The sequence below is a fragment of the Pelophylax lessonae genome (assembly GCF_965119305.1).
Source record: "Pelophylax lessonae genome assembly, chromosome: 7".
In the NCBI taxonomy this organism is placed as follows: Eukaryota; Metazoa; Chordata; class Amphibia; order Anura; family Ranidae; genus Pelophylax; species Pelophylax lessonae.
Window position 1 is genome coordinate 265,405,342 of NC_138774.1, and position 25,693 is coordinate 265,431,034.

Genomic DNA, 25,693 nt, shown 5'->3' on the forward strand with positions numbered 1-25,693 from the left:
CATTGCTAGTCCTTGTTTGGCATATAGGTTTTTTTTTTTTTCATGCAGCCTGTGGGCTGAACGGAAAAAAAGAGAACCTATCAGAAATCAGCACAAGAATAATGCGTAGTATTACTCATCATTAACCGCCCAAACAACCACCCACTGAATTTAATGATGGGTATACACGGCACTATCCACGTATACCAAAATAGGATTTTAACTGCAGTGCTGAAATCAGAAAATCACCACAGCTGCTATCAGCAAAGGTATCCATATATGCTGAGCGCAAACACTGTTTGTGTCAGAATATATAAAATCAATGCGTGGTAGCCGACGAGTACCTGCAAGAGAAACAGGTCACAAAAGAATGAAAAAACAAAGTACATTAAAAAAAGTACATTAGGAAGAGTAGGACATATAAAATGACTGACAACAACAAAAGTTTTTGGATTCTCATCATTAACCGCCCAAACAACCACCCACTGAATTTAATGATGGGTATACACGGCGCTATCCACGTATACCAAAATAGGATTTTAACTGCAGTGCTGAAATCAGAAAATCACCACAGCTGCTATCAGCAAAGGTATCCATATATGCTGAGCGCAAACACTGTTTGTGTCAGAATATATAAAATCAATGCGTGGTAGCCGACGAGTACCTGCAGGAGAAACAGGTCACAAAAGAATGAAAAAACAAACAAAGGACATTTAAATGTACAGTAAGAAGAGTAGAAGGACATATAAAATGACTGACACAACAACAGTTTTTGGATCCTTTTATTTTTCTTTCTAACTGTTTCTTCATGTCTTGATTTGGGAGGGACTGCGATCTTCTGCGATCTTCTCTTCCAGCTTGGGTCTCTCAAAATGTCGATGGACATCCAACATCCTTCGAGACCCTGTGTTTGTGTGCCCTACACTGTGTCGTGCTGTACCCTACACTAAAACTCCACTAGTGTATGGTAGCGCTCAAAACATTCCCCGATGCAGAGACCAGGTTGGTCAGGACATTTGGGACAATAATAACGGGTGTCACGCCTAAATCCGCGCCTGCTACAGACACGACATCTTCTTTGGGGCCATCTTTGGGTAGGGGTACTCGGGAGGGCATAAGGAAAATGCCTCTCATGCAGCCGGCTCACTGCATCTGGAAGGGGAAGTTGGGCAGGCATGCCTCCTGGGTACAGGTAGGCAAGGATGATCTCTTCCTGGAATTCCCGGAAAGATCCAGTTCGTCCTGACGCCTTGTATAGGACAAAGGCGTTCAGCATCGCCAATTGGAATAAATAAACAGACACTTTTTTGTACCAGCGTCTGGCTTTACGGGCAACTAAATACGGCGCCAAAATCTGGTCGTTAAGGTCCACCCCTCCCATGTTAAGGTTATATTCGTGGACACAGAGGGGTTTCTCCACAACGCCAGTTGCCGTAGTGATTTGGATTGTCGTGTCTGCGTGAAGGGAGGACAGAACATAAACATCCCGTGTATCCTTCCACTTCACCGCAAGCAATTTGTCCGTTTTCAAGCAGGCTCTCGCCCCCCGACTAAGACGGGAATCTACAAGCCGTTGGGGGAAGCCCCGGCGATTAGGTCGCACGGTGCCACATGCGCCAATTTGTAATTCGAGCAGGTGACTAAATAGTGGCACGCTTGTATAAAAGTTGTCCACGTACAAATGGTACCCCTTTCCGGATAAGGGTGACACCAAGTCCCAAACGATCTTACCGCTGCTCCCTATGTAGTCTGGGCAGTTGGGGGGCTCCACACAGCTATCTTTTCCCTCATAGACCCGGAAACTAACTGTATAGCCTGTGGCCCTGTCACACAATTTATACAGTTTGACCCCGTATCTGGCACGCTTGCTGGGGAGGTACTGTTTCATAGCAAGGCGGCCAGTAAATTTAATCAGGGACTCGTCAACGCAGACAACTTGTTCGGGGGTAAACAAGGCTGCAAACCGCTGATTGAAGTGGTCTATGAGGGGCCGAATTTTGTGGAGCCGATCGTATGCAGGGTCTCCCCGAGGACGACAGATTTCATTGTCGCTGAAATGCATAAATCGCAGAATTTGCTCATATCTCGCCCTGGACATGGAGGCAGAGTACATGCGCATATGGTGAAGTGGGCTAGTGGACCAATATAGCCGCAATTCACTCTGTTTAGTTATGCCCATGTGGAGGGAAAGGCCCAGAAAGATCTTAAATTCGGAAACCGTTAAAGGTTTCCAGCCGAATTGTCTGGCAAGGGGCGAATTTGGGTTGGCGGCGATAAATTGTTGAGCATATAAATTTGATTGATCCACAATAGATCTGAAAAGATCTTCCGTGAAGAACAGCTCATAAAAGTTCAGGGGCGTAAAACCAGCTGTCTCCACGTGGATTCCAGGTTGGGCGGTGAATGGGGGAAGTACTGGCGCTGTAGTATCAGTGGGTTGCCAATTAGGAAATGCCAGCGCATCAGGGAGGGCACTATGGGCTCTACGGGCCTGTCTTCGAATACGCGGTGGCTGCGGGCCACTACTTGTGCTAGCCACCGCACCAGCTTCAACTGCACTTAGGGGACTCGCCACGTCACCAGGTCTTACTGCAGTGCTGGTTGTACTAGGTCCAGGGTGTACTAGGCCGCTGGCGCTTGCCAGGTCGCCAGAAGGATGAGCGGCACTAGTACCCACACTCTGCTCCATACGAGCACCCTGCGATTCCTGCATCTCAACAACACCAGAATGGGGTCGGGTACGCCTGGGTCTAACAGGGACCCATCTGTCGTCGGAGCTATCTGTCAGGGAGCCGCTGCTGTCATTTGGTTCGTATACTGACCCTGATTCTGCCGGTGAGGCTTCCCCATCGCTCTCACCTGGCATGGTCATTATACTGTAAATAGCTTCATCACTGTACGAACGTTTAGACATTTTGGTAACTAAATTTACCCGTACAGTGATGCGACTCACAGGTAATAAAAGCACCTGGTTGTCGAAGACTATTTCAAGCGCTACCAAAAAAACTGCTAATGCTAGCAGGGATCAGGCCTGACTCTGCTAACACAGCGGTTTTGTGTCTTGTGTTTTTTTGTAAGTGACAGTAATCTGTTGATTACTACACTTACCTGGGTGAAAGGGTTAAACGCAGGTGCTGGCAGGAATCAGTGCTGATCGTGCAAACACTGCGTTTTGGGAACCCTAAACTATGGGGGCGCTAGTATAGCTCTGATCAGATCAGATATTGATCTGTTCAAACACTATACTAGAAATGGAAGTGTAGGTGCGTGCGTGTGTGTGTGGCAATCAAGGGGTTATTTCTAAACTATGCGCTGGGGATCTGGGGGGGGTGGCGGGGACCCTAAACCTCCTTTGGGAAAGAAACTAGCTAGCTAGCACAACCTCAAGTCACAATGACACCAATACAAAATACAGTAAAAACAGTATATTATGTGTGTATTAGTGCTAATGTGACAGAGGGTGTAGGGGTTAACGGGATGTGATCAGGGGGGGATCAGGGGTTTAAATCTTTATTGGAAGGGGCTGGCGGGTATCCTAAGGATAAAAGGAACGGTGGCAAGCGCTAAACCTGGTCACAAGTCACACTTATACAGGTATATAGAAAATGCTATATACTGTATACAGTGTGCGTTGTGGCAGGGGGTGTAGGGGTGATCAGGGGGGGATCAGGGGATTAAATCTTTATTGGGCGGGTGGCGGGGACCCTAAACCTGCTTGGGACACAAACTTAGTCGCCTGCGCTAATTCTGATCACAATCACACTAATACAAAAATACAAAAACACAGTATATTACGTTTGTATTAGTGCTGATGTGACAGAGGGTGTAGGGGTTAACTAGCGGTGATCAGGAGGGGATCAGGGGGGATCAGGGGCTCAAATCTTTATTAGGGGGGGGTGGCGGGTAATTCAAGTGGAAAAGGGGGGGTCGCAAGCGCTAGACCTGACCACAAATCACACTTATACGGGTATATAGCAAAATGCTATATACTGTATACGGTGTGTGTTATGGCAGGGGGTGTAGGGGTGATCAGGGGGGGGTCAGGGGCTTAAATCTTTATTGGGCGGGTGGCGGGGACCCTAAACCTTCTTGGGACAGAAACTTAGTCGCCTGCGCTAATTCTGATCACAATGACACTAATACAAAAATACAATAACACCGTATATTGCGTTTGTATTAGTGCTGATGTGACAGAGGGTGTAGGGGTTAACGGCGGTGATCAGGGGGGGTTCAGGGGGGATCAGTGGGTTAAATCTTTATTAGGGGGGGGTGGGGGGTAATTTGAGTGGAAAAGGGGGGGTCGCAAGGGCTACACCTGTTCACAAATCACACTTATACAGGTATATAGGTATATGCTATATGCTGTATATAGTGTGTGTTGTGTCAGGTGCTGTAGGGGTTAATTGGGGGGGCGATCGGGGGTGAAATGTGCCTATCTAGCTGTGTGTGATGTGCTTGGTGCAATTACTCACAGTAAGATGTGCTCTCCTCTCACGCTGGATCCGAAAAGACCGTTGGGAGGGGAGGGCACATCTCCTCTAAGCCTGTGTTTACATTTCACAGGCTTAGAGGGAGATCTGATTGGGCAGGACCGATCAACAGGTCCAGACCAAAAATGATTGGCCTGGACCTGATGACTGATCGGTTCTGAACCCAATCGAGTCATCGGCGGCGGCGGCGGGGCGCGGGAGCGCGCACAGGGCCGGCAAAAAGTGCTGACGTAGGCCTACGTCAGTTTGCCTGGCCGGGGCTGAGCGCCGACGTAGATCGTCGTGCGCCGGTCGTTAAGTGGTTAAGCCAATTTGTATTCTGCTACATATTTTTGGTAAAAAAAATCCCAATAGGCATATTTTGATTGATTTGCACAAAAGTTATCGCGTCTGAAAACTAGGGGAAAGATTTGTAATTTTTTTTTTTTTTTTTTTACTAGAAATGGTGGCGATTAGCGTTTTTTTTATTGCGGGACTGCGACATTGGGGCTGACAGGTTGAACTCCTAACTGACATTTTTGACACTTTTGGAGGGACTAGTGACATTACTACAGTAATCAGTGCTAAAAACAATAGCAAGCAATGTCAAGCGGCAGCTGCCAAAACCGGCAAAATATTGGCATGCATAAAAAAGGGGATATAAACTATAATCCTGCCACTTTAAAAAAACTCTGGTCTAGCCACATCTGGAATATTCTGTCCAGTTCTGGTCACCAATCCCCAGAAGGGATGTGCTGGAAATAGTCCGAAGAAGGGCAACAAAACTAATTAGGGGATTAGAGAACCTTAATTATGAGGAGGGACTACAAGCACTAAATTTGTTTTCGCTGGAGAAGAGACACCTGCGAGGGGACATGATGGCAATTTACAAATACCTTAATGGTAATCCCAGCATAGGGAAAAAACAACTTTTCAGTCTCAGGGAGTGTAAGAGGACACGTGGCCACACAGTGAGATTGGAGGAGCGGTTTAACCTTAAACTGCGCAGGGTTTTTTCACTGTCAGGGTGGTAAGAATGTAGAACTCTCTTCCACAATTGGTGTTATCAGTCAGGAGTATTGATACTTTAAAAAGACTCATGGACGTGCATCTCAAAGAACACAATATTCAGGGATATGGGAAATGATTATTGTCACTGACACACATCTACACAGGTTAAACTGGATGGACTATTGTCTTTATTCAACCTTAAATACTATGTATTTCTTAGAACCTGCTGTACTGATTGTGAATGTGAAAGCACCTTGTTTTGGAAGGAGCTTATGATACGATCTCTTAATGTGGAGACCTACATCATATAAAGTTCCTACAAAATATTAACTGACTGCCAATTAATGAGACCTTTTTTGTCACTGAACACCCAACAAATAGGGTTGTTTTTTCCCCATTTTCTCACTGAATGCCAATAAATAGAATCCTTTCTACTAACAACCAATGAATAGGGGCCTTTCCCCTTTCAAATACCAGTGAATCAGGGTTCTTCTATCACAGAACACCGATGAATGGGGCAATTTTTGAACAAAACATCTACAAATAGGGGGTCTTTTTCTGCTGAGCGCCATTGATTGCAACCTTTTTCCCACTGAAAGCCAAGAAATAGGACCTTTCTCCCACTTAACCAGTTAATAGTGGCCCCTTTCCCATTAAACTCTAAAAAATTTGGGTATTTACAGTGATCGCCATCATATTAGGGGCATTGGTGATCAGTGTGGAATCCCTTAGACAGATCGATAGTCAATGTAAAAGCCTCCAGTTATGGAAGTGGGATGGGGTTTCAACTCTGACAGTGTAAAGTAGGGATCAACCGATTATTGGCAATGCCGATATGCACTTTCCCCGATATATCGGAATCCGCCCCTGAGGTTACCTATATTGCCGATATTCCAGGAAAGTGCTGTACCGGAGTGATGCCTGCAGCTAGAGGCATCACCCCGGTACCGGAGTCCATAGCCAATGGTTGGCTGTCTTGTAATGACAACCGATGCGGCCGAGAAGCCGATTGGCTGTCATTACGAGGAGCGGGAGGAGACCTGGGCATCCTACCTCCACGGCTGCCAAAGAGAAGACCCAATCAAAGCCGCATTCGGCTCTGATCGGTTCTCCATGTAAAAACATCAAGACATCACTTCCGGGTATTCGGCGTCAGAATCAAAAAAATGACCACATTCAAAACAGCCAAACTTGGCTGCTTTGAATGCTTTTAAGTGCAGAGGAGGGATTTGGGGTCTTTTAGACCCCCAAATCCCTCCACAACTGTACCTGTGAAAAATAAAAAATAAACATTTTTTAAATGTCCGGAAATTTTGGCCGATACCGATATCCGATGTCCAAAATATTGGTATCGGCACTAAAAAACAATATCGGTAGATCACTAGTGTAAAGGGGACAATTACACTGAAACCAATATAATAGGCTTGGAAAAATAGGGGCATCTCTTTGCTTACATAATACCACCTTTTCATGTATTTTACTATTTTTTATTTTTTATTTGGAGGGGTGGGGTGCCTGCAGCTGTTTTTCAATTTTTTTTTCCCCATCAGATTTCTCTACATAATTGTCTAAGGTTCTGCTTGTCCAGGTTTTGTAAGCTGTACTTTCTTTCAAACTAACAGTAAATTTTTTGAAGTGTAAAAGCCGAAGACACTTGGACATGTTCAGTTAGTTGGTAGGAGAAAGGGCCAAGGCAGAGTAATATTGTGCCAATGTGTCCAAGAGAAAAAGGGAAAGACCTGCATTAGGAGCACTCCGTTTTCGAAACTGTAGAATTGGTGTGGGTTAGGGGCAATGTTAAATGGGTGATGAGTTGGGGATGAAGTATATCTATAGCAAAATGGGGAAAAGGGGGGTTGTAGGAAACAAGAATTAAGAGACAATCCTCTGTGTATTTTTCAATTTATATGGGCATAGGTAATGTACACGCTAGGCATTAGATCATGCATAGTCAGTAATGGCTATGGTGTCAAATGGCCTCAGGGAGAGCTGTGTGAAGATGGAACAACTGGGTCATTAAATTGTTGGGATTCCTTGTATACTATCCAGGCTGCATACATATTATCGAAACTTGTCTTTAGAATATCAGTCTATAACCAAAAGACTTTCAATGTACATTATCTCATTCAGGCCCTCAATCCTTTCCACCGGCAAAGGAACCATGAGTCATAGTTTAATATACTGCTATGGTTTTTGGACCAAAAACCATAGCATTTTAAGCATGCTAGCCCATATTTGTACACATAATGCAAGTTTGAACATTATTGCTTGTCACATAGAGATTTTTCTTGCTATTGTAATGTAGATAAAATATATTAAAGGTGTCACTCTGCTCTGAGACTATGCCCAATGGACAGCATTTCCTTCAGATTTTTATGTGTAGTTTGCTTTCCTCACTTTCTGTCGATAGCAAAATGATAGGAAACCTCTCAAGTAGGAACACAGATTGCAACATAACACCTTTTTTTAGTAAAACGGAGAAGGGTAAGAACTAGGGACAGAGCGATTATCGGCGGGGCCGATATGCACTTTCCCCGATATATCGGTATCAGCCCTGGAACTGGCCGATATTGCCGATATTTTTGTGACGTCATTCTGCATTCTTAGGCCGCTTCCCTCGCCTTGGACAGCCTCGTCTGGAGTCGGACTAGTCTCAGGGGAGTGTATCACAGTCAAACATCCACCCACTGCAGCCCGATGCCAGCCACCCACATCCAAAGGCCCTGTACCAGCGAGCCAGCCAGCCAGCCACCCCCAGGCCCTGTACCAGTCAGCGAACCAGGCCCTGTACCAGCCAGCGAACCACCCCCAGGCCCTGTACCAGCCAGCGAACCACCCCCAGGCCCTGTGCCAGCCACCCACAGCCCCTGTGCCAGCCACCCACCTACCACAGGGTGCCAACCAGCCACCCACCACAGGGTGCCAACCAGCCACCCACCACAGGGTGCCAGCCAGCCAGCCACCCACCACAGGGTGCCAGACAGCCAGCCACCCACCACAGGGTGCCAGCAAGCCAGCCATTAAGCATTAAACACAAATTAACATGTTCAGTACCAGATTTATGTAAAAAAATTGTCTTTATTTTTCAAAACTTTAAATATACAAAATATCGGCCCGTATCGGCCGATACCGATACGTTGTGACCAAAATATCGGTATCTGCCCTGAAAAAAACATATCGGTCTATTCCTAGTAAGAACCTCTGTCAGGTTTCTATTATCGTTGGAGTCCTCTGTACCAGTGTAAGGTTTATTTTCCCCCTGTGGGGTCAACAGATAGAAATGCTCATTTTAAGTCTATCCAAGAAGCAAAAAAAGAAAAAAAAATCAAAATTGAAGTCAGTGAACCCGGTCAGAGTCAGAAGAACTCAAAGTGCTGCACGGATTTTCTCAGACACATAAGGCGTTCTGGCATTTGTTAGTCATGTGTTAATTCTATATTTATTCTATAAAAGTAGAGCCATTTGTCCATAGCAACTGGTAAGATGTTCTCTTCATGGAACACACCCTTGAAAAATTCTGTTTTAGATCTAAACTCTACAAGCCCAACAAAAACATTTTCCCTTTCTACAATTTAATAAATTATGGTAGTTTAAGTTTAAAATGTGAAAGGAGAAAGACTGGCAAATATTGTATTTCCTTCTAAAAGGGATTTATTAGAAAGATATTAGTCAGTTATGTCATGATTGTGTTCCTTTTGTAAGCTACACATCCAGCATCTGTTTGTGTCTCTGGTTTCTTAATATCTAGTGTTTCTGTGGTCAGGAACAATAGATATGAAAGACACAGTGGAGATGAGTGTGGCACTTTGATATTGTTAGAAGCACTGTTGTCACTTGCTCTGTGTTCTCTGACACATTGCTCTGCTGATGTGCACTGCATTCCCAGAGCACTGGTTTCTAGGTAACAGGCAGCAAGCAGCATTGGTAGTTGCATAGGCTTGGTTCAGTTTCCCATACCCCATATGCTGTGGCTGGTAACTCTCCCTAGAGGGGCACTAGCTCTCAGCAGATTCCTTATGCCTGCTATTCTGATTAATTTCTAATTGTGTGATACAGCCCTTCTTGTGTTTGTGATTTCACACCTGCACGTGTAATAGAAATGTATATTTTAATGATGCAGATTGACTCTTCTATTTATTCCCTGACCTTTTCTTATGGCTTTTTTACAATGTTTTCGTCTTTATTCTATGTCTTTCAGTGTATAAAAACTCAATTTAAAAGATGTTTAATGTATCTGTACAACTATATGAGATTTATGGTGATTGTATGCTTTAAGTATTGCGCTTTTTTTTTTTTTTTTTTTACATAGTTAGGTTGAAAAAAAGACACAAGTCCATCTGGCTCAACCAATAAAAAAAAAAAAACAGTAATAAAAACCCAACCATACAATCCCATATACACAATCCTATACCCGCAGTTGATCCAGAGGAAGGCAAAAAAAACCCCAGCAAAGCATGATCCAGTTTGCTACAGCAGGGGAAAAAAATTCCTTCCTGATCCCCCGAGAGGCAATCTGATATTCCCTGGATCAACTTTACCTATAAATATTAGTACCCACTTATATTATTTACACCTAGGAAACAATCCAGACCTTTTTTAAAGCAATCTACTGAGCTGGCCAGGACCACCTCTGGAGGGAGTCTATTCCACATTTTCACAGCTCTTACGGTGAAGAAACCTTTCCGTATTTGGAGACAAAATCTGTTTTCTTCTAGACGTCAAGAATGCCCCCTTGTCCTCTGTGTTGACCTTAAAGTGAACAACTCAACACCAAGTTCACTATATGGACCCCTTATGTATTTACACATGTTGATCATATCCCCCTTAATCTCCTCTTCTCAAGAGAGAATAAATTCAGTTCCTCTAATCTTTTCTCATAGCTGAGCTCCTCCATGCCTCTTATCAGTTTGGTTGTTCTTCTCTGCACTTTCTCCAGCTCCCCGACATCCTTTCTAAGAACTGGTGCCCAAAACTGAACTGCACACTTCAGATGAGGTCTTACTAATGATTTGTACAGCGGCAAAATGATATCTCTCTCTCTGGAGTCCATGCCTCTGTTAATACAAGAAAGGACTTTGCTTGCTTTGGAAAGCGCAACTTGGCATTGAAAGTGTTTATTCAATTTGTTTTTTCTGAAAGCGGAACTATACTGCATCTGGCCACTATAAACCAAAAATGCAATTTAATTCATTTTTAATATTCAGAGCAAACTCACCCGTTCATGCATGTCTCCATGCTTTATTTTGCTGAGAAAAAACATAGAAAAACATCCCCTAGCATTTCTGGCCATGACCATCTTGAGTAATGGCAAATGCTTGATGTAGCACAGGGGTCTTCAAACTATGGCCCTCCAGTTGTTCAGGAACTACAATTTCCATCATGCCTAGCCATGTCTGTGAATGTCCAGAGTTTTACAATGCCTCATTGGACTTGTAGTTCTGCAACAGCTGGAGGGCCGTAGTTTGAAGATCCCTGATATAGCATTTATTTCCTGGTAGCTATCTGCCCTTAGCTCAGGCATGCAGGCAGGAGAGTGTGCTTATCTGAGAAAAGCCCTACTCCCCTTTTAAAGATTCATGGGATGTATGACATCATTTGTCTAGGTCTGGAAACCAGGAAGCAACTGAAGAAATGTTAAAAAAAAAATATTTAAAACAAGTCAATATGACATACTTTCCTATTTATTTACTAAGCCCAGCAGCGTAGGGATTTAAAATAGTCGAGAATGATTGAGAGAGTGAAGTTCCACTTTAATTGTACAATACAGGACACAGGACTTGTATTCTTGAACCATGGGTTATATGCAGGCTACCTTCATGCGTCTGGACACTGGCAAAAAAAAAAAAACTCTGAGACTCAAATTTTGAATAATCTTCTCAGGTGATGACACGGTTTTCCTCTGGAGAAGTATTGTTTGAACCATTCAGGTTTTTTTTTCAGTGATGCTTTCATGAAAGAAGAAAATGGTCGCACACCACCACGGAATCCAAGGAAGAAAAGTTCTTTATTCACATAAGTGGTACAAGGTACAGCAGGGTAGGACAGTAGACGCGTTTCACACGACTGCTATGTGCTTGTTCACTACCAAAAAGTACTTGTTCACTACCAAAGTGATGCTTTCATCAAGATCTGACTGCTTATTGTCTTGGGCTTCCAGGATCTGGAATAATGACCCAGCTCCCTGTACCTGGACACAGAGAATTTCATCCAATCAGGGCTCCATTCCATGAGTACCCCACTGGGATCTCCTCACTTAGCAATGGCCAACCACAGGCACAAGGGAGCTGGGACATCCGCAGTGCCATATACTTACATTATGTCCGCATATCATCCGCAAACGGATGGGATGATATGCGGGCACACGGAGCAGATGACAGAAATGTCATCCGCTCCGTGGAAAAAAAAAAGTCCCGCAGCGGACCTTTCACACGGAGCGGCCGTGTGAAAGGACCCGTAGATCGTGTAATATTGTTTATTTCTCACAAATACTAAACAAGTAAAAAGCTGCTTTGTAAAGTGCCCTCCCCAGAACTGGGATAACTCTCATAGATTGAGGAAGCCGGTTAGCGTTCCACTGGCCGATTGGTGAAAACCGGAAGTGACTTGACTGGTAATCTACGCCTTGACGTACGTTTCATCGTCTGACATCATCAGGAAGCCTGACTTTATTTCTAAGAACTTTTCACATTGTCACTAATTTGACTGAATGGTTTATTGCATTTTGCACTTTGTCAATTCTTTCACAGTATATCATTAGTGTTTGTATTTTAGTGCTCCCTCACGCTTTTATTGGTTTACTGTTTAGGTATTCCCTACACTATTGGGGAGCAGCCTTTTTGTTTTGTTTTTTGTATAGTAGTTTCATTACCTACACTCTAAATAAGAGTTTTTAGAAGTGGCGGGAGGTTATTTCTAACATTTGAGACAAAACTAACACTAAACACAAGGGGAGGACCTTGGGAATGGTAGCATCAAGTAAATATGTTGTGTTTGTTCAAAACCGCCACTGGATGTCAGCGTACGTCAAAGGCAATCTAATACAGTTAATTATTTCACAAAAGAAGCCAGTTTCTCTTCAATCAAACATAGTCACGACATCAAACAAAAGAAAAAAAATCCAACTCTTGGATTGCATAATGCTTCTGTCCAGACAAAGTTCTCCCTGACATGGTGATGCTCCAATTCTGCCTTGGAACTAGGAAACTTCCCATCAACATTCTGGAACTAAATGCAATTAAATTATCTCTCTTGACATTTCCAGAATTACATTAAGCATCATGTCCAAAGCAATAAAAAAAAATGAATCTCTATGTACACTATATTACCAAAAGTATTGGGACGCCACTTTAATGGCATCCCAGTCTGGTGGGGACGTGAAGTCCTGGCTCTCAGTCTCCACTCTAATTTATCCCAAAGGTGTTCTATCGGGTTGAGGTCAGGACTCTGTGCAGGGCAGTCAAGTTTCTCTATCCTAAACTTGCTCATCCATGTCTTAATGGACCTTACTTTGTGCACTGGTGCGCAGTCATGTTGGATCAGGAAGGGGCTGACCCCAAACTGTTCCCAGAATGTTGGGAGCCTGAAATTGTTCAAAATGTCTTGGTATGCAGACACTTTAAGAATTCCCTTCAGTTGGAACTAAGGGGCCAAGTCCAACCCCTGAATAACAAATACACACCATAATCCCCCCCCCCTCCACCCAATGATTTGGACCAGTACACAAAGCAAGGTCCATAAAGTCATGGATGATGGGGTTTGGGGTGGAGGAACTTGACTGGCCTGCACATACCAGACTGGCCTACCTCAACCAGATAGAACAGCTTTGGAATGAATTAGAGTGGAGAATGTGAGCCAGGCCTTCTCGACCACACGAGTGCCTCACCTCAAAATTGCGCTTCTGGAAGATTGGTCAAACATTCCCATAGACACTCTCCTAAACCTTGTGGACAGCCTTCCCAGAAGAGTTGAAGCTGTTACAGCTACAAAAGGTGGGCCAACTCAATATTGAACCCTACGGACTAAGATTGAAATGCCATTAAAGATCATGTGCGTGTCAAGGCAGGCATTCCAATATAGCGTACATCACAATCTCCCTAAAAATTTAAGTTTTTACTTGCAAATCATCTCTCTCACAGCATTTCTCTTTAGAGCACCATGTTGTTGCTTCCTCCCTCCTTGTTTTCTTCTTTTTCAGAGGTATGCTCTTTCCTGGCCAAACCGATCTGTCCATTGCTTTCAGTGGACATAGATGCACATCCTAGGGAAATGTAGACCCCCCCTCTACCATCCTCCTGGTGCTTCTTCCTCAACAGTTACATGGGATTTACATTTTTAAATGCATTTGTAAATCCTTTTGAAATTGTTTTGATTGCAAAGGTTGAAACTTGAATTGGATCGTACGGTGTACAGTAAACGTGTGTTCAGTGGAATTTGCACTGTTACACAATTTCTAGATGCAGCCTGTTTTACTACATTCCAGATGCAATTCTTCTTGTATTTCTGTTAATGGCCTCACATTGTAAACACATGGCAAACACAGAGCTTGGATTTTGACATGCATCTACTACACCTTGTATAATCAAACTTTATTTACAAGTCACAACTGCTGATCAAATGCATTAAAATCAAAAGCATCACAACCACCATCGCAGATGTGCTGTAGACACGCCAGACACAAACACATCTTAAACTCGATCCTTTTTCCTCTGAATGCACTTGAAAGGAAACCTGCCAGGATAGAAATTTGTAGCTGCCATATTCATTTTTCCTTCACTACTTGGTCAATCACAGACCCAGAAGAGTATTGTGCATCTCGTGTTTCCCAACACGAAGCAGTGAACAAGGAAAAAAAATGGCAGCTCTGTAGTAAGCACCTGCATAAACAAGTGAGCAGTGGCAGCTTTCTCTATCGCTCATTGACAGACGTAGTCTTCTTGATTCTCAAGAGCTGGGTTATGTTGTCTCCGCAGGAGTAGGACTAGGCAGAAAGACAAAACGTTCTGGCTCCACCTTAGGGGCAGTCCCTGAGGGTATATCCTCCCTCTCTCTGCTACAGGGAATCAGTTTTTTTCTGTCTAGTCAGGAGTAAGGACCTAAGTTCCTTGCTGGGATCTTTTGGTCCTGGCAAGATTTTTTTCTTTAGAAAAAACATTTTTTAGGTAGTTTTTCTCCAGTGTTTTTTTCCTGTGAGATCTTCAAGCAAAAACGCCGGACTGGGCGACACTTGTGGGAGGCATATCGATTCTTGGTTACCTAGACGATCTTCTGCTTCATGCAGAGTCTCCTCAGACCTTGCTACAAAACATAGAAATTACTATGATTTCTTTACAGGAATTCGGGTGGCTGGTGAACCAGCAAAAGTCATTTCTGGTTCCCACCCAGAGGCTCGAATATCTGGGTCTAATTCTAGACACAGTCAGGACAAGAGTTTTCCTTCCGGTAGGGAAACTCCGAAAGATTCAATCAGCAGTCCAGTTGTTACTATCCAACAGCTGGTCTTCCCTTCGGACTTGCATGAGGGTTCTGGGGTTGATGGTGGCTTCCTTCGAAGCAGTCCCATTTGCCCAGTCCCATACCCGAATTCTTCAGCAAGAGATTCTTCTCAGATGGAATCGGAATCCGGAATCCCTGGACAATCAGATCCGATTGAGCAAACAGACCAGAGAGTCTCTGGTCTGGTGGCTTCGGTCTCCGATGCTCAGCCAGGGAAAGTCATTTCTGCCAATATATTGGACGATAGTGACCACGGATGCCAGTCTATCCGGATGGGGAGGAATTCTCGGTCAGTTATCTGTCCAGGGACTTTGGTCCCCGGAAGAATCCAGGTTGCCGATTAATGTATTGGAACTGAGAGCGATCAGACTTTGTCTGATTCACTGGACCGAGCAGCTCCAGGGCAGCCCGGTTCGGATCCAGTCGGACAATGCCACGGCCGTGGCTTATGTCAATCACCAGGGGGGCACCAAGAGTGTCCGAGCGGCCAAAGAAGTGGCTTGCATTCTTCGCTGGGCGGAACGATTTGTTCCAGCTATCTCTGTGGTGTTCATTCCGGGGGTGGAGAATTGGCAGGCAGATTATCTCAGCCGTCAGACTCTGGATCAGGGGGAATGGTCCCTCCATCCAGACGTTTTCCACCAGTTGTGCCTACGGTGGGGCACCCCGGATGTGGATCTGTTGGCATCACGATTCAACAGGAAAGTACAGAGATTCGTGGCTCGCTCCCGCGATCCTCTAGCAGAGACCGCAGACGCACTGATCGCCCCGTGGGGGCAATACCAGCTAATGTATGCCTTCCCTCCTCTCGCGTTACTGCCAAGACTTCTTCGCAGGATAGAGGAGGAAGGAATTCCAGTAATTCTGGTAGCTCCGGACTGGCCTCGTCGAGCTTGGTACGCCGACGTGGTCAGACTGGTGGCGGACGTCCCGTGGAGACTTCCTCTCAGGGAGGACCTACTGTCTCAGGGACCGATCTTCCATCCTGCTTTACGATCGCTGGCTTTAACGGCCTGGCTATTGAGACCCAGGTGCTGAAGGACAAGGGATTGTCAGCTTCAGTTATTCCTACTCTAGTTGAAGCAAGGAAAGCGACTTCCAGAAAGATTTATCATCGCACATGGAAGTCCTACATTGCATGGTGTGAACCTTTGGGGTTCCGTCCACGGTCTTATTCGGTTAGTCGAATATTAGCTTTTCTGCAACAAGGGGTTGAGCAGAAACTGGCCTTGAGCACTATCAAGGGTCAGGTCTCAGCTTTAGCTATCTTCTTTCAGAAGCCTTTGGCTACTCATTCCTTGGTGCGGAATTTCATCCAGGGGGTGCGACATCTGGCTCCGCCAGTGCGCGCGCCATTACCACCCTGGGATCTTAATTTAGTATTGTCGGTTCTTCAGAAACCTCCCTTTGAAGATATTAGGGAGATTCCTCTACCTACGTTGTCCCAGAAGGTGGCCTTCTTGGTGGCTATCACTTCTGCACGCAGGGTGTCAGAACTGGCCGCTTTATCTTGTCGTTCCCCATATCTGGTGGTTCATAGAGATAAGGTGGTTCTTCGTCCGAATCCATCCTTCCTACCAAAAGTGGTTTCAGAATTTCATCTGAATGAAGAAATTGTATTACCTTCCCTGTGTCCTAAGCCCAGTCATCCTCCGGAGTTTGCTTTACACTCCTTGGATGTGGTCCGGGCGATCAGGGTATACTTAAAAACGACAGACTCGTTTCGCAAGACGGATTCACTTTTTTTGATCCCGGATGGACCCAAAAAGGGGTTGCCTGCATCTGCCGCGACCATTTCCAAATGGATCAGACAGACGGTGGTACAGGCTTATTCTATTAAGGGTCGGGAGCCCCCGTTCCCTGTTAAGGCGCACTCCACTCGGGCACTTAGTGCGTCATGGGCCTTTCGCCATCAGGCGTCAGTGGTCCAGGTGTGCAAGGCGGCTACCTGGTCGTCGGTGCATACCTTTACAAAACATTATAAAGTTGATGTAATGGCATCATCTGATGCCGTGTTTGGCCACAAGGTTTTGCAGGCCGCCATTTGAGGAGACCAGTGGTCTGCCTCGAGGGTTTTTTCCGTTGGAAATTTTTCTTTTGAGTCTCATTCTTTGTTTATAATGAGCCTTTAAAACTTCTAGTTTGGCACCGGTTGGGCCTTCTAGATTGGATTTTGATTTTTGTCAATCCCACCCCTCATTTGTGGCACTGCTTCTGGATGTCCCAGCTCTTGAGAATCAAGAAGACTACGTCTGTCAATGAGCGATAGAGAAAAATGGATTTTTGTAAGATCTTACCGTAAAATCCTTTTCTCTTAAGCTCATTGACAGACGTAGTACCCGCCCCTCTATCATTGAGTTGGGTTGGGTTAAATTCTCTGTTACTGCTTTAGAACAGAACTGATTCCCTGTAGCAGAGAGAGGGAGGATATACCCTCAGGGACTGCCCCTAAGGTGGAGCCAGAACGTTTTGTCTTTCTGCCTAGTCCTACTCCTGCGGAGACAACATAACCCAGCTCTTGAGAATCAAGAAGACTACGTCTGTCAATGAACTTAAGAGAAAAGGATTTTACGGTAAGATCTTACAAAAATCCATTTTTTTGTTTCTGTCCTGACATGTTCCATTAAAGACTGATTCTCATAGGTGAATTTTGCTTTCTTCTGAATTTGATTCCGATTATAAGGAGGACAGGCTCAACTGGTATTGGCAATGGTAAAGCATGTATGAGGCAAAGACACCCAGGAATAGTCCAAACAGGTTTGTTCTATAAGGCAGAAAAGTTTCAGTGCAGAAGGGCTTTATGCAGCAAGTCAACAGCATAAAAACAAAAAAAAAACGACTTATCCAAGCCTCTATACATACAGATTGTGACTATAACGTGTCCTATCAGCACTCAGACTTTTCACCTAGCAGCAGACTAGCAGCATAGAGCAGGGACACAAGAGAGAACCAGCTCTGTCAGTTATCAGTCAGCTTGCAAATATAAAGGCCCTTGGACAGCACAAACGAATAATGAAATCTGACTATCGGGTAAAATGTGGATCTAGGGATGGAAGTTTTATCCCACCCAAGGCTCTACAAAGCCTCCAGGCTCAGTACCCAGAGCAGAACTTAAGACGGTAGTAAACCACAGCAAGTAAAAAAAAAAAAATCCCCTGCAAGGCAATGGCATAATGTGCTAGTATCCATATCATACTAGCATGATATGAAATACTTATCTTAGAACAAAGCCCTGAAAGAGATAACCACCTTTCACTATGGCCGCCAATCACTATTGCACCTCGTCACAGGTTGTGCAATGCACTTTAGACTACAGGAAAATTCCCCTAGAATGAAAGGGTTCATTGGTTATTTTTGCTTCTCAGACCAATACAGTCATCCCCTGAAACCTTTCACAGAACTGGTCATGCTGTAGAGGAAACATTGTGACTGTTCTAAATCAGAAAAGTGTTGCGTAAATCACTAGGTTTATAGGCCCATGTGTATTTATTCATTTTATGCTGCTGACATGATTCATGAAGTTTTCTGGAACTGGATTGTGGTGTTTAACCACTTCAGCTCCGGAAGGTTTTACCCCCTAATGACCAGGCCATTTTTTGCGATACGGCAATGCGTTGCTTTAACTGACAGTTGCGCAGTCGTGCATCGCTGTACCCATATAAAATTGATATCTTTTTTTCCCCACAAATAGAACTTTCTTTTGGTGGTATTTGATCACCTGTGCTGTTTTTATTTTGTGCACTATAAACAACAAAAGAGCGACAATTCTGAAAAACAATATATATATTTATTTTACTTTCTGCTATAGAACATACCCAATAAAAAAATTATACAAATTACATTTTTTCATCAATTTAGGCCAATATGTATTCTGCAACATATTTTTGGTAAAAAAAAATCCTATTAATTGTATATTGATTGGTTTGCCAAACTATGGCTCACGATGAAAGGCTTTATTTAACCACTTTACCACCGGAGGATTTTCCTGCTTAACGTCCTGGCCACTTTTTGCAACTTGGCACTGCGCCACTTTAACTGACAATTGCGTGGTCATGCACTGCCATACCCAAACAAAATTTACGTCCCTTTTTTCCCACAAACAGAGCTTTCTTTTGGTGGTATTTGATCACCTCTGCGCTTTTCATTTTTTGCGATATTAATTAAAAAATAAGCAAAATTTTTGCGAAAAAATTGACATTTCCTACTTTGACAGTTAAAAAATATGCAATATATTCAATTTTTGTCATATATTTAGGCCAAAATGTATTCAGCTACATGTCTTTGACAAAAAAATTCTCAATGAGCGTATTTTTAACTGCTAAGATTTTACCCCATTCCTGACCAGGCTATATTTTGCTATTCGGCACTGCATTACTTTAACAGACAATTGTGCGGTCGTGCGACGCTGTACCCAAATTAAATTGATGTCCTTTTTTCACCACAAATAGAGCTTTCTTTTGGTGGTATTTGTTCACCTGTGCGATTTTTTTTTTTATTTTATTTTTTTTAAAAAGAGCGACAATTTTGAAAAAAAAAAAAAAAAAAACAATATTTTTTACATTCTGATATACAACATTCCCACAAAAAAAATAAAAAAATCAAAATTTTTTAACATTTTAGGCCAATTTGTTTTCTGCTACATATTTTTGGTTAAAAAATCACAATAAGCGTATTTTGATTGGTTTGCGCAAAGGTTATTGCGTTTACTAACTACGGAAAAGATTTGTAATTTTTATTGTTTATTTTTTTTTTTTTACTAGTAATGGCGGCGATCTGTGATTTTTTTTTTTTTTTGGGGGACTGCCACATTGCGGCGGACAGATCTGACCCCTAACTGACATTTTTGATACTTTTGGAGGTACCAGTGACATTACTACAGTAATCAGTGCTATTTATATGCACTGTTACTGTAATAATGACACTGGCAGGGAAGGGGTTAACTTTATTGGTGATCAAGGGGTTAAATGCATGCCTCATGCTTACTGACGTGTTTGGGGGGAGGGGGTTGTGTGACAGAGACACAGATCGCAGGTTCATCTATGCTGAATCCTGTAATCTGTCACTGTCTGTCACAGAGGAGATCTGCCCGCTTTATTTACACAAGTGGGCGGATTTCCTCACTTGATCCCAGACGATCGGGGAAGAGCGGCGGTGACCACCGCCTCTCCACCCCTGGCCTGACTCCCACTGTGTCTGAATACAGCGGGAGTGAGCCTCCGGTGGCGCGCGTGCGCTGCCAAGAGAGGGGAGAGTCTGGTGACGTAGGTCTACGTCGCCAAATGTTAACAAGCCACTTTGCCGCAGTAGCAGCACTGTGACCAGTGGTAAAGTTGTTTACAAGGATGCAAGGTACAGCAACATGGATCAACCATTTTGCTGCACCTTGCATCCTTGTTAAATAAAGCCTTTCATCTTGAGCCATCGTTTGGTGTGCGGCCATTTCTCCTGTATCCTGTTTGCGGTGGCGATCCGAGGTCCTGCACCCATAGCTGGCTGTGAAGCTCCAACTGCCTGAGCAGTATTCATCTATTTTCCTGTGTATTGATTGGTTTGCGCAAAAGTTATAGCGTCTACAAACTATGGGATACATTTATGGACTTTTTATTGTTTTTACTAGTAATGGCGGTGATCGGTCATTTTTAGCAGGACTGTGTCATAGCTAGGGGCAAATCTAAGTGACACTTTTTCGGGACCAGTGACACCAGTACAGTAATTAGCGTTAAAAAAAAATGCACTGTTACTGTATAAATGACACTGGCAGGAAAGGGGTTAACACCAGAGGCAATCAAGGGGTTAAGTGTGTTCCTAGGGAGTGCTTTCTAACAGAGGGGGGTGGGAGGAGTGGATGCACTAGAGGAAAAGAGAGATCGGTGTTTCAGTTTAGCTGAAACACAAGATCTCTCTCTTCCTCTGTTACAGAATGGCAATCTTCCTTGTTTACATAGGCAGACCACCGTTCTGACATTTCACTGAATGATCGGCGGATCCCAGTGGCCGCAACCTGCTGATTGGCTCCCACTGTGTCCAATCACAGCGGGAGGGGGCGCTTCCGTGGTGTGCGCACCCTCGACATCTCGTGCACAAAATCGTGCACTTGCACATGATTTTGCGCAGCTGGGCCACCCTGCCGCATGCAGCAGGCGGCCCGGAAGTGGTTAATATTACTTAACCAAATTCTACTCAAAATGCAGTTGATAATTGCACTTTAATATAAATGCAGTTGTCCTTTTTTGACCGTGTCCTTAGCTAATCAACCCTATCCTCGCCATCCATAAATGTATACTTTCACAGATCCGATAGTCGTCGCCTCCAGGTATTGTTTACATCCAGCGCCACAAGTCCCTTCTTTCCTGGCCATGCCTGCGCATTACAGCTAAATAGAAGTTCATGGAACTTGTCTAGCTTTTGTCTGCTGCCTGGGAGAATGCCACACCTTAAATATGAATCCCCAGCTGCTATATAAATATCTTCTGATCATCTGTATCAAAGAGGTAGACATGCCCCACAGGCCTCTATGGGGCTGTATAATGCACAGGGGCAGTCAGGAGGGGAAGGACTTGCTTGATGTCAGCAACCACCACAGGCTGCGAGCGTCAGATCTCAGCAAGTATACCGTACATCTGTTGAGGTTTAGGGTGGGATTGATTAGCTGATAACATGGAAGCAAAGTCTGACAGTGCACTTATTCTTTAACTTGCGTATTTTGATGCATTTTCTATGTGTTACAATCCATTTTGTCACCATGTTCTGTTTGCAGGATTTCATCTGCCTTTTATTCAGTTACACAATTCAGTGAGAAACTATTATAATGTACAGTAAATTCTTCATAAACACATTTCAAAGGCAGTCTGTTTTCCCCTGAAATTACCTTAATAAAAGCCATGGAAGGGATTGTAGCCTCTTTGAAGCCCTTCTGTGTTGTACAGCTTCACTCCCTAAGAACTCTGCTGTAGTCTATACTTGGGCTATCAGAGGCATAGGTAATTTATTTCTGAATGATCAGGGGCATTCCTAATCAAACTGAATTAGACATATACCTAATTAGCCCACAGTGAAATTTGCAAAGGCAAAGTGAAGAATCCCTCTTCTGCAGAAACGTAGTTTGAAGTGTACTTTCCAACTTTTAATATTACTCTTACAAGCCATGAGATTATTTTAAAACTTTACCAGCAGTTTTTTCTCTATTTAGTGGAGGGTATTCAAATACATCTAAAACTGATCATCCTGAAGGGTGAGACCAGGGGATTCAGAGACACGGTGTTGCGGTTGCATAGAGAGGTGCAGGATCTGTAGGAGTAGTCCTGTCCTCTCTGCTGCTTACTAGTGAGACAGGGGGTTCAGAGATGAGCCTCTCCTCATCTGCACTGAGAAGTACAGGGTCCAGGGAAGGAGTTCTGTCCTCTCTGCTGCTGACTGCTGAGACATGTTGGGGGCAGATACAAGGGGGGTGCCCCAGCTTCAGAGGAGGTGTGAGGGCACCTCTCCTGCATATGAAATGGACTGGAGAGCCGGATTCGGTCAGCAAGGTTTGTGTTTGACACACATGCTTTACTCCTAAAACTGTTAAGGCAATAGGGCATTATCCATCATAGTCTCTCAAGAAGATTGGACCTAATTTCAAAGAAGCCTCTTATTTGGAAGAAATAGAAACTGCAGAGGTAAAAAAAACACTTATTTTTCCTAATGCTATGGAGGAGTAGCGATACCAAACATTAAAAAATATTATTATGCACAGCTAATCCCATTGTCCAAAAAAAGCAAACTGGTTTTCTTAAAATGTGTGGTATTATCAGACCCTTTGATGCAACAAGCTGAAGGAGAGAACTTCTATTATATCCCACCCTGCCTCACTTATTGCTTCTGCATACTTTAATTCATTAATCTATCAGCAGCCCAGATGACATATTAGGTCTGTATTTTGCCTATAGTTCTATTTTTATATGTTGACAAACATTAGTCTCAAGGATACCCGAAAAGGGGACCTATTAATCTCATCAGCCTGGTATTTGAAGGATCACCTTTAGTAACGTTACACCTGTATTGCCGCCTACAGGGGGAGGAGTCCAGCGACGTAGGTCTACGTCGCTGGACGGGAACGAGCCACTGTGCCGCAGTAGCAGCACAGTGGCTGGAGTTAAAGTGGTTAAGGGTAAAGGGTATCGATTTTTGATTGTCAACGTGTTCAAGTCTCCATAATCAATGCAGGATTTCCAGATGAATCCTTTTTCTAGATTCTCAGCAACATACTCCGACATGGCCTGGGTCTCTGTGATGGACAGGGGGTAGGTATGACCCTTGGGCAGAGTTGCTCTGGGAACAAGGTCAATAGCACAGTCAACGGTCCTGTGAGGAGGAAGCACCTCAGCTGATTTTTTGCAGAACACATCCTGGAAATTGCTATATGCAGTTGGAAGAGCAGAAGATAATGATGTAATGGCAACAGGAAGTCTCTCCTTTGGGGCAACCTTGAGTAGACAGACAAGAAGCAAGAGGGACCCCCAGTCCAGTCAACGTGTGGAGAATGGAGCTGTAATCAAGGAAGGCCCAATACAATAGGGGTTGAGGCCTTAGGTAGGATAAGAAAGGATATCCACCCCTAGTGGAGTACCCCTACCGTCATCTTTACAGAGAGGGTCTGAAAGCTGATAGGCCACCCTAGAAAAACAGTGCCTTCAATCGCCGAGACCACCAGCGGAGTGATGAGGGGCGAAAGGGAAAGTTTCATGGAAGATGCAGTTCCCAGTCCATAAAATTGCCAGCTGCTCTGGAATCAAGATAAGGACAAGCCGAAGATCTGGGCAACAAGCAGACAGGGATGGTCCGGTGAACAAGCCAAAGTCTGTACACAGAGATCAGACGTAGGGCACACGGCAAAAAAACACTCAGGGAAGCCTTCACACAATTGTTGCTCAGGCAAAGGTGGCTTGCAGTGTGCAGGTTAATATAGTGTTTCCTGTAAGAGGCTGGGGTGGAGCCATGCTGTGAGAAGATTATTTAAACACACAGACCAGAGAGGTAAGTAGACAGGGCATGAAACATTACTGCAGATTCATGACACCAGCACTGTGCCCATTGCTGATCTTTCTTCTTGGTCTCACAGGGCAGATTGATATCAGCTGGAGACTTTTGCTCCTGCTGCTTTTTTTTTCAAATCCAGTAAGGAGGGAGAATGGGGCTGGGCTGAGCCGCACTGTGTCTATGTACATGCACAGTCTGGCTCAGGATCGAGCCTGCATATCTGCCCCATAGCAAGTGGCTTACTATGGGGGCAGACACAGAAGACAAGGAGCGGAGAGCGGCAGCGGGGGATCCCAGAAGAGGAGGTTTGGGGCCGCTCTGTGAAACACAGTACACAGAGCTGGTAAGTATAAATGTCTCTTTTTTTATTTCAGGTAAAAACTTTGGGGACTTTACAATCACTTTAAATTCACTATATTAACAACATTTGATTTGAATATGGTTAATCTATGCTATCAACATTTTATGCAGTCCACAAATCAAGTTATAACCTTAAAACAGAGCCTTACAATGTATTGATTCTGACCAGTTCTTTTTTTTTTTTCTTTGCAGGAAGTCTTGAATACCGTCCCCAAATTCTGCTTTCCATTCTCTTTAGACAGGTAAAAGCTTTATAAATATTACACCTTTATCATCTGTTTAGTGTTAAATGTTTACCTGTGATTTATAAGTGGCTAGAAAATGTCTGAAAATTTTAACACACGAAAGACAAATTCTAAAATTTAACTTTCTTAAAATTTTTGGGACTAATATAATCACACTGCTGTTGCCCACCCGGAGCTCTTTCCCTTCTGTTTTCCAGAGTAAGTACCTTTTTGCTCCTAACCAACCTGTTTATAATTTTCAGTAATGCAACAGCAATTCTTGTGAAGACAAAATCTCTAGATTCAAGATTTCAATTAAAGTGTATGTGCTTTGTGCCTATAGTGTGAATGTTCATGTCAGTACCAGTGTAAGTGACTGAATGTTTTAGGTTGGATAAAAAAAAGGGTTTTATATTTTTTACCATTGTAATCTCCTATTATGTGACTATAGTATTCTTAAAAAACAACCACACAGGCTATATTTACTTGCAGAAGCATATGTCCTACTATGCTCAAACAGCGACGCAGAGTCTGCCTCTGAAGATGAAGCTTTTGTCACAAGTGATTGTGAGAGTGTCCCGTCAGACAACTCATCCAACTCTGTGAGGCCTAGCACCAGGAGAAAGCACAGGGCAGTAATGTATCAGCCACTACAAGGCAAACACCGTTCTGCCTGTAGATACATTTTCTATGGATACCTGCAGATTAATTCACCCCCCAAGTCCTACCTTTTACAGTTACACCAGACAAAAACATAGGTGTGACTAATTTTATTCTAGTTAATTGTTTTTCAAGGTATTTGTGAGTGACAAACTCTTAGAATCTTTTTCAATCTCTAGCACAGCACTCCACAACAATTTATTGTAAAAAAAAGGGTGACAACAAACCTTACAGAAAATAAAAAAAGCTGGATGTCATCCTGAAAATGGAAAACCAACATATCCCTTGTGCACATTAAGGTATAGACTCTAAAGTCAGCAATAAAGGTGTTCCCACTCTATCTGCAGCTGTTCCTTAAAATTGTCCAGAAAGGTCCCTCCAAACAATCTAGTGCAATAAACCTTTAATTAAGCGGACATAAACACACACATCAAGATTGCACTCACATGGTTCAAGCAGAAAAATCCATCCTTAATATGT

At 43.8% G+C, this 25,693-nt stretch overlaps 1 protein-coding gene across 4 annotated transcripts in view; it reads left to right on the plus strand.

The window, feature by feature from the left end:
* Window positions 1-25,693, plus strand: part of DENND1A (DENN domain containing 1A) — a 1,402,774-nt gene that overhangs the window by 404,637 nt on the left and 972,444 nt on the right. For all 4 annotated transcript variants that reach the window (XM_082262893.1, XM_082262895.1, XM_082262894.1 and 1 more), the window contains exon 4: window positions 24,522-24,571. In XM_082262893.1, coding sequence (XP_082119019.1) covers window positions 24,522-24,571 — 50 coding nt within the window. The remainder of the gene's footprint in view (window positions 1-24,521; window positions 24,572-25,693) is intronic.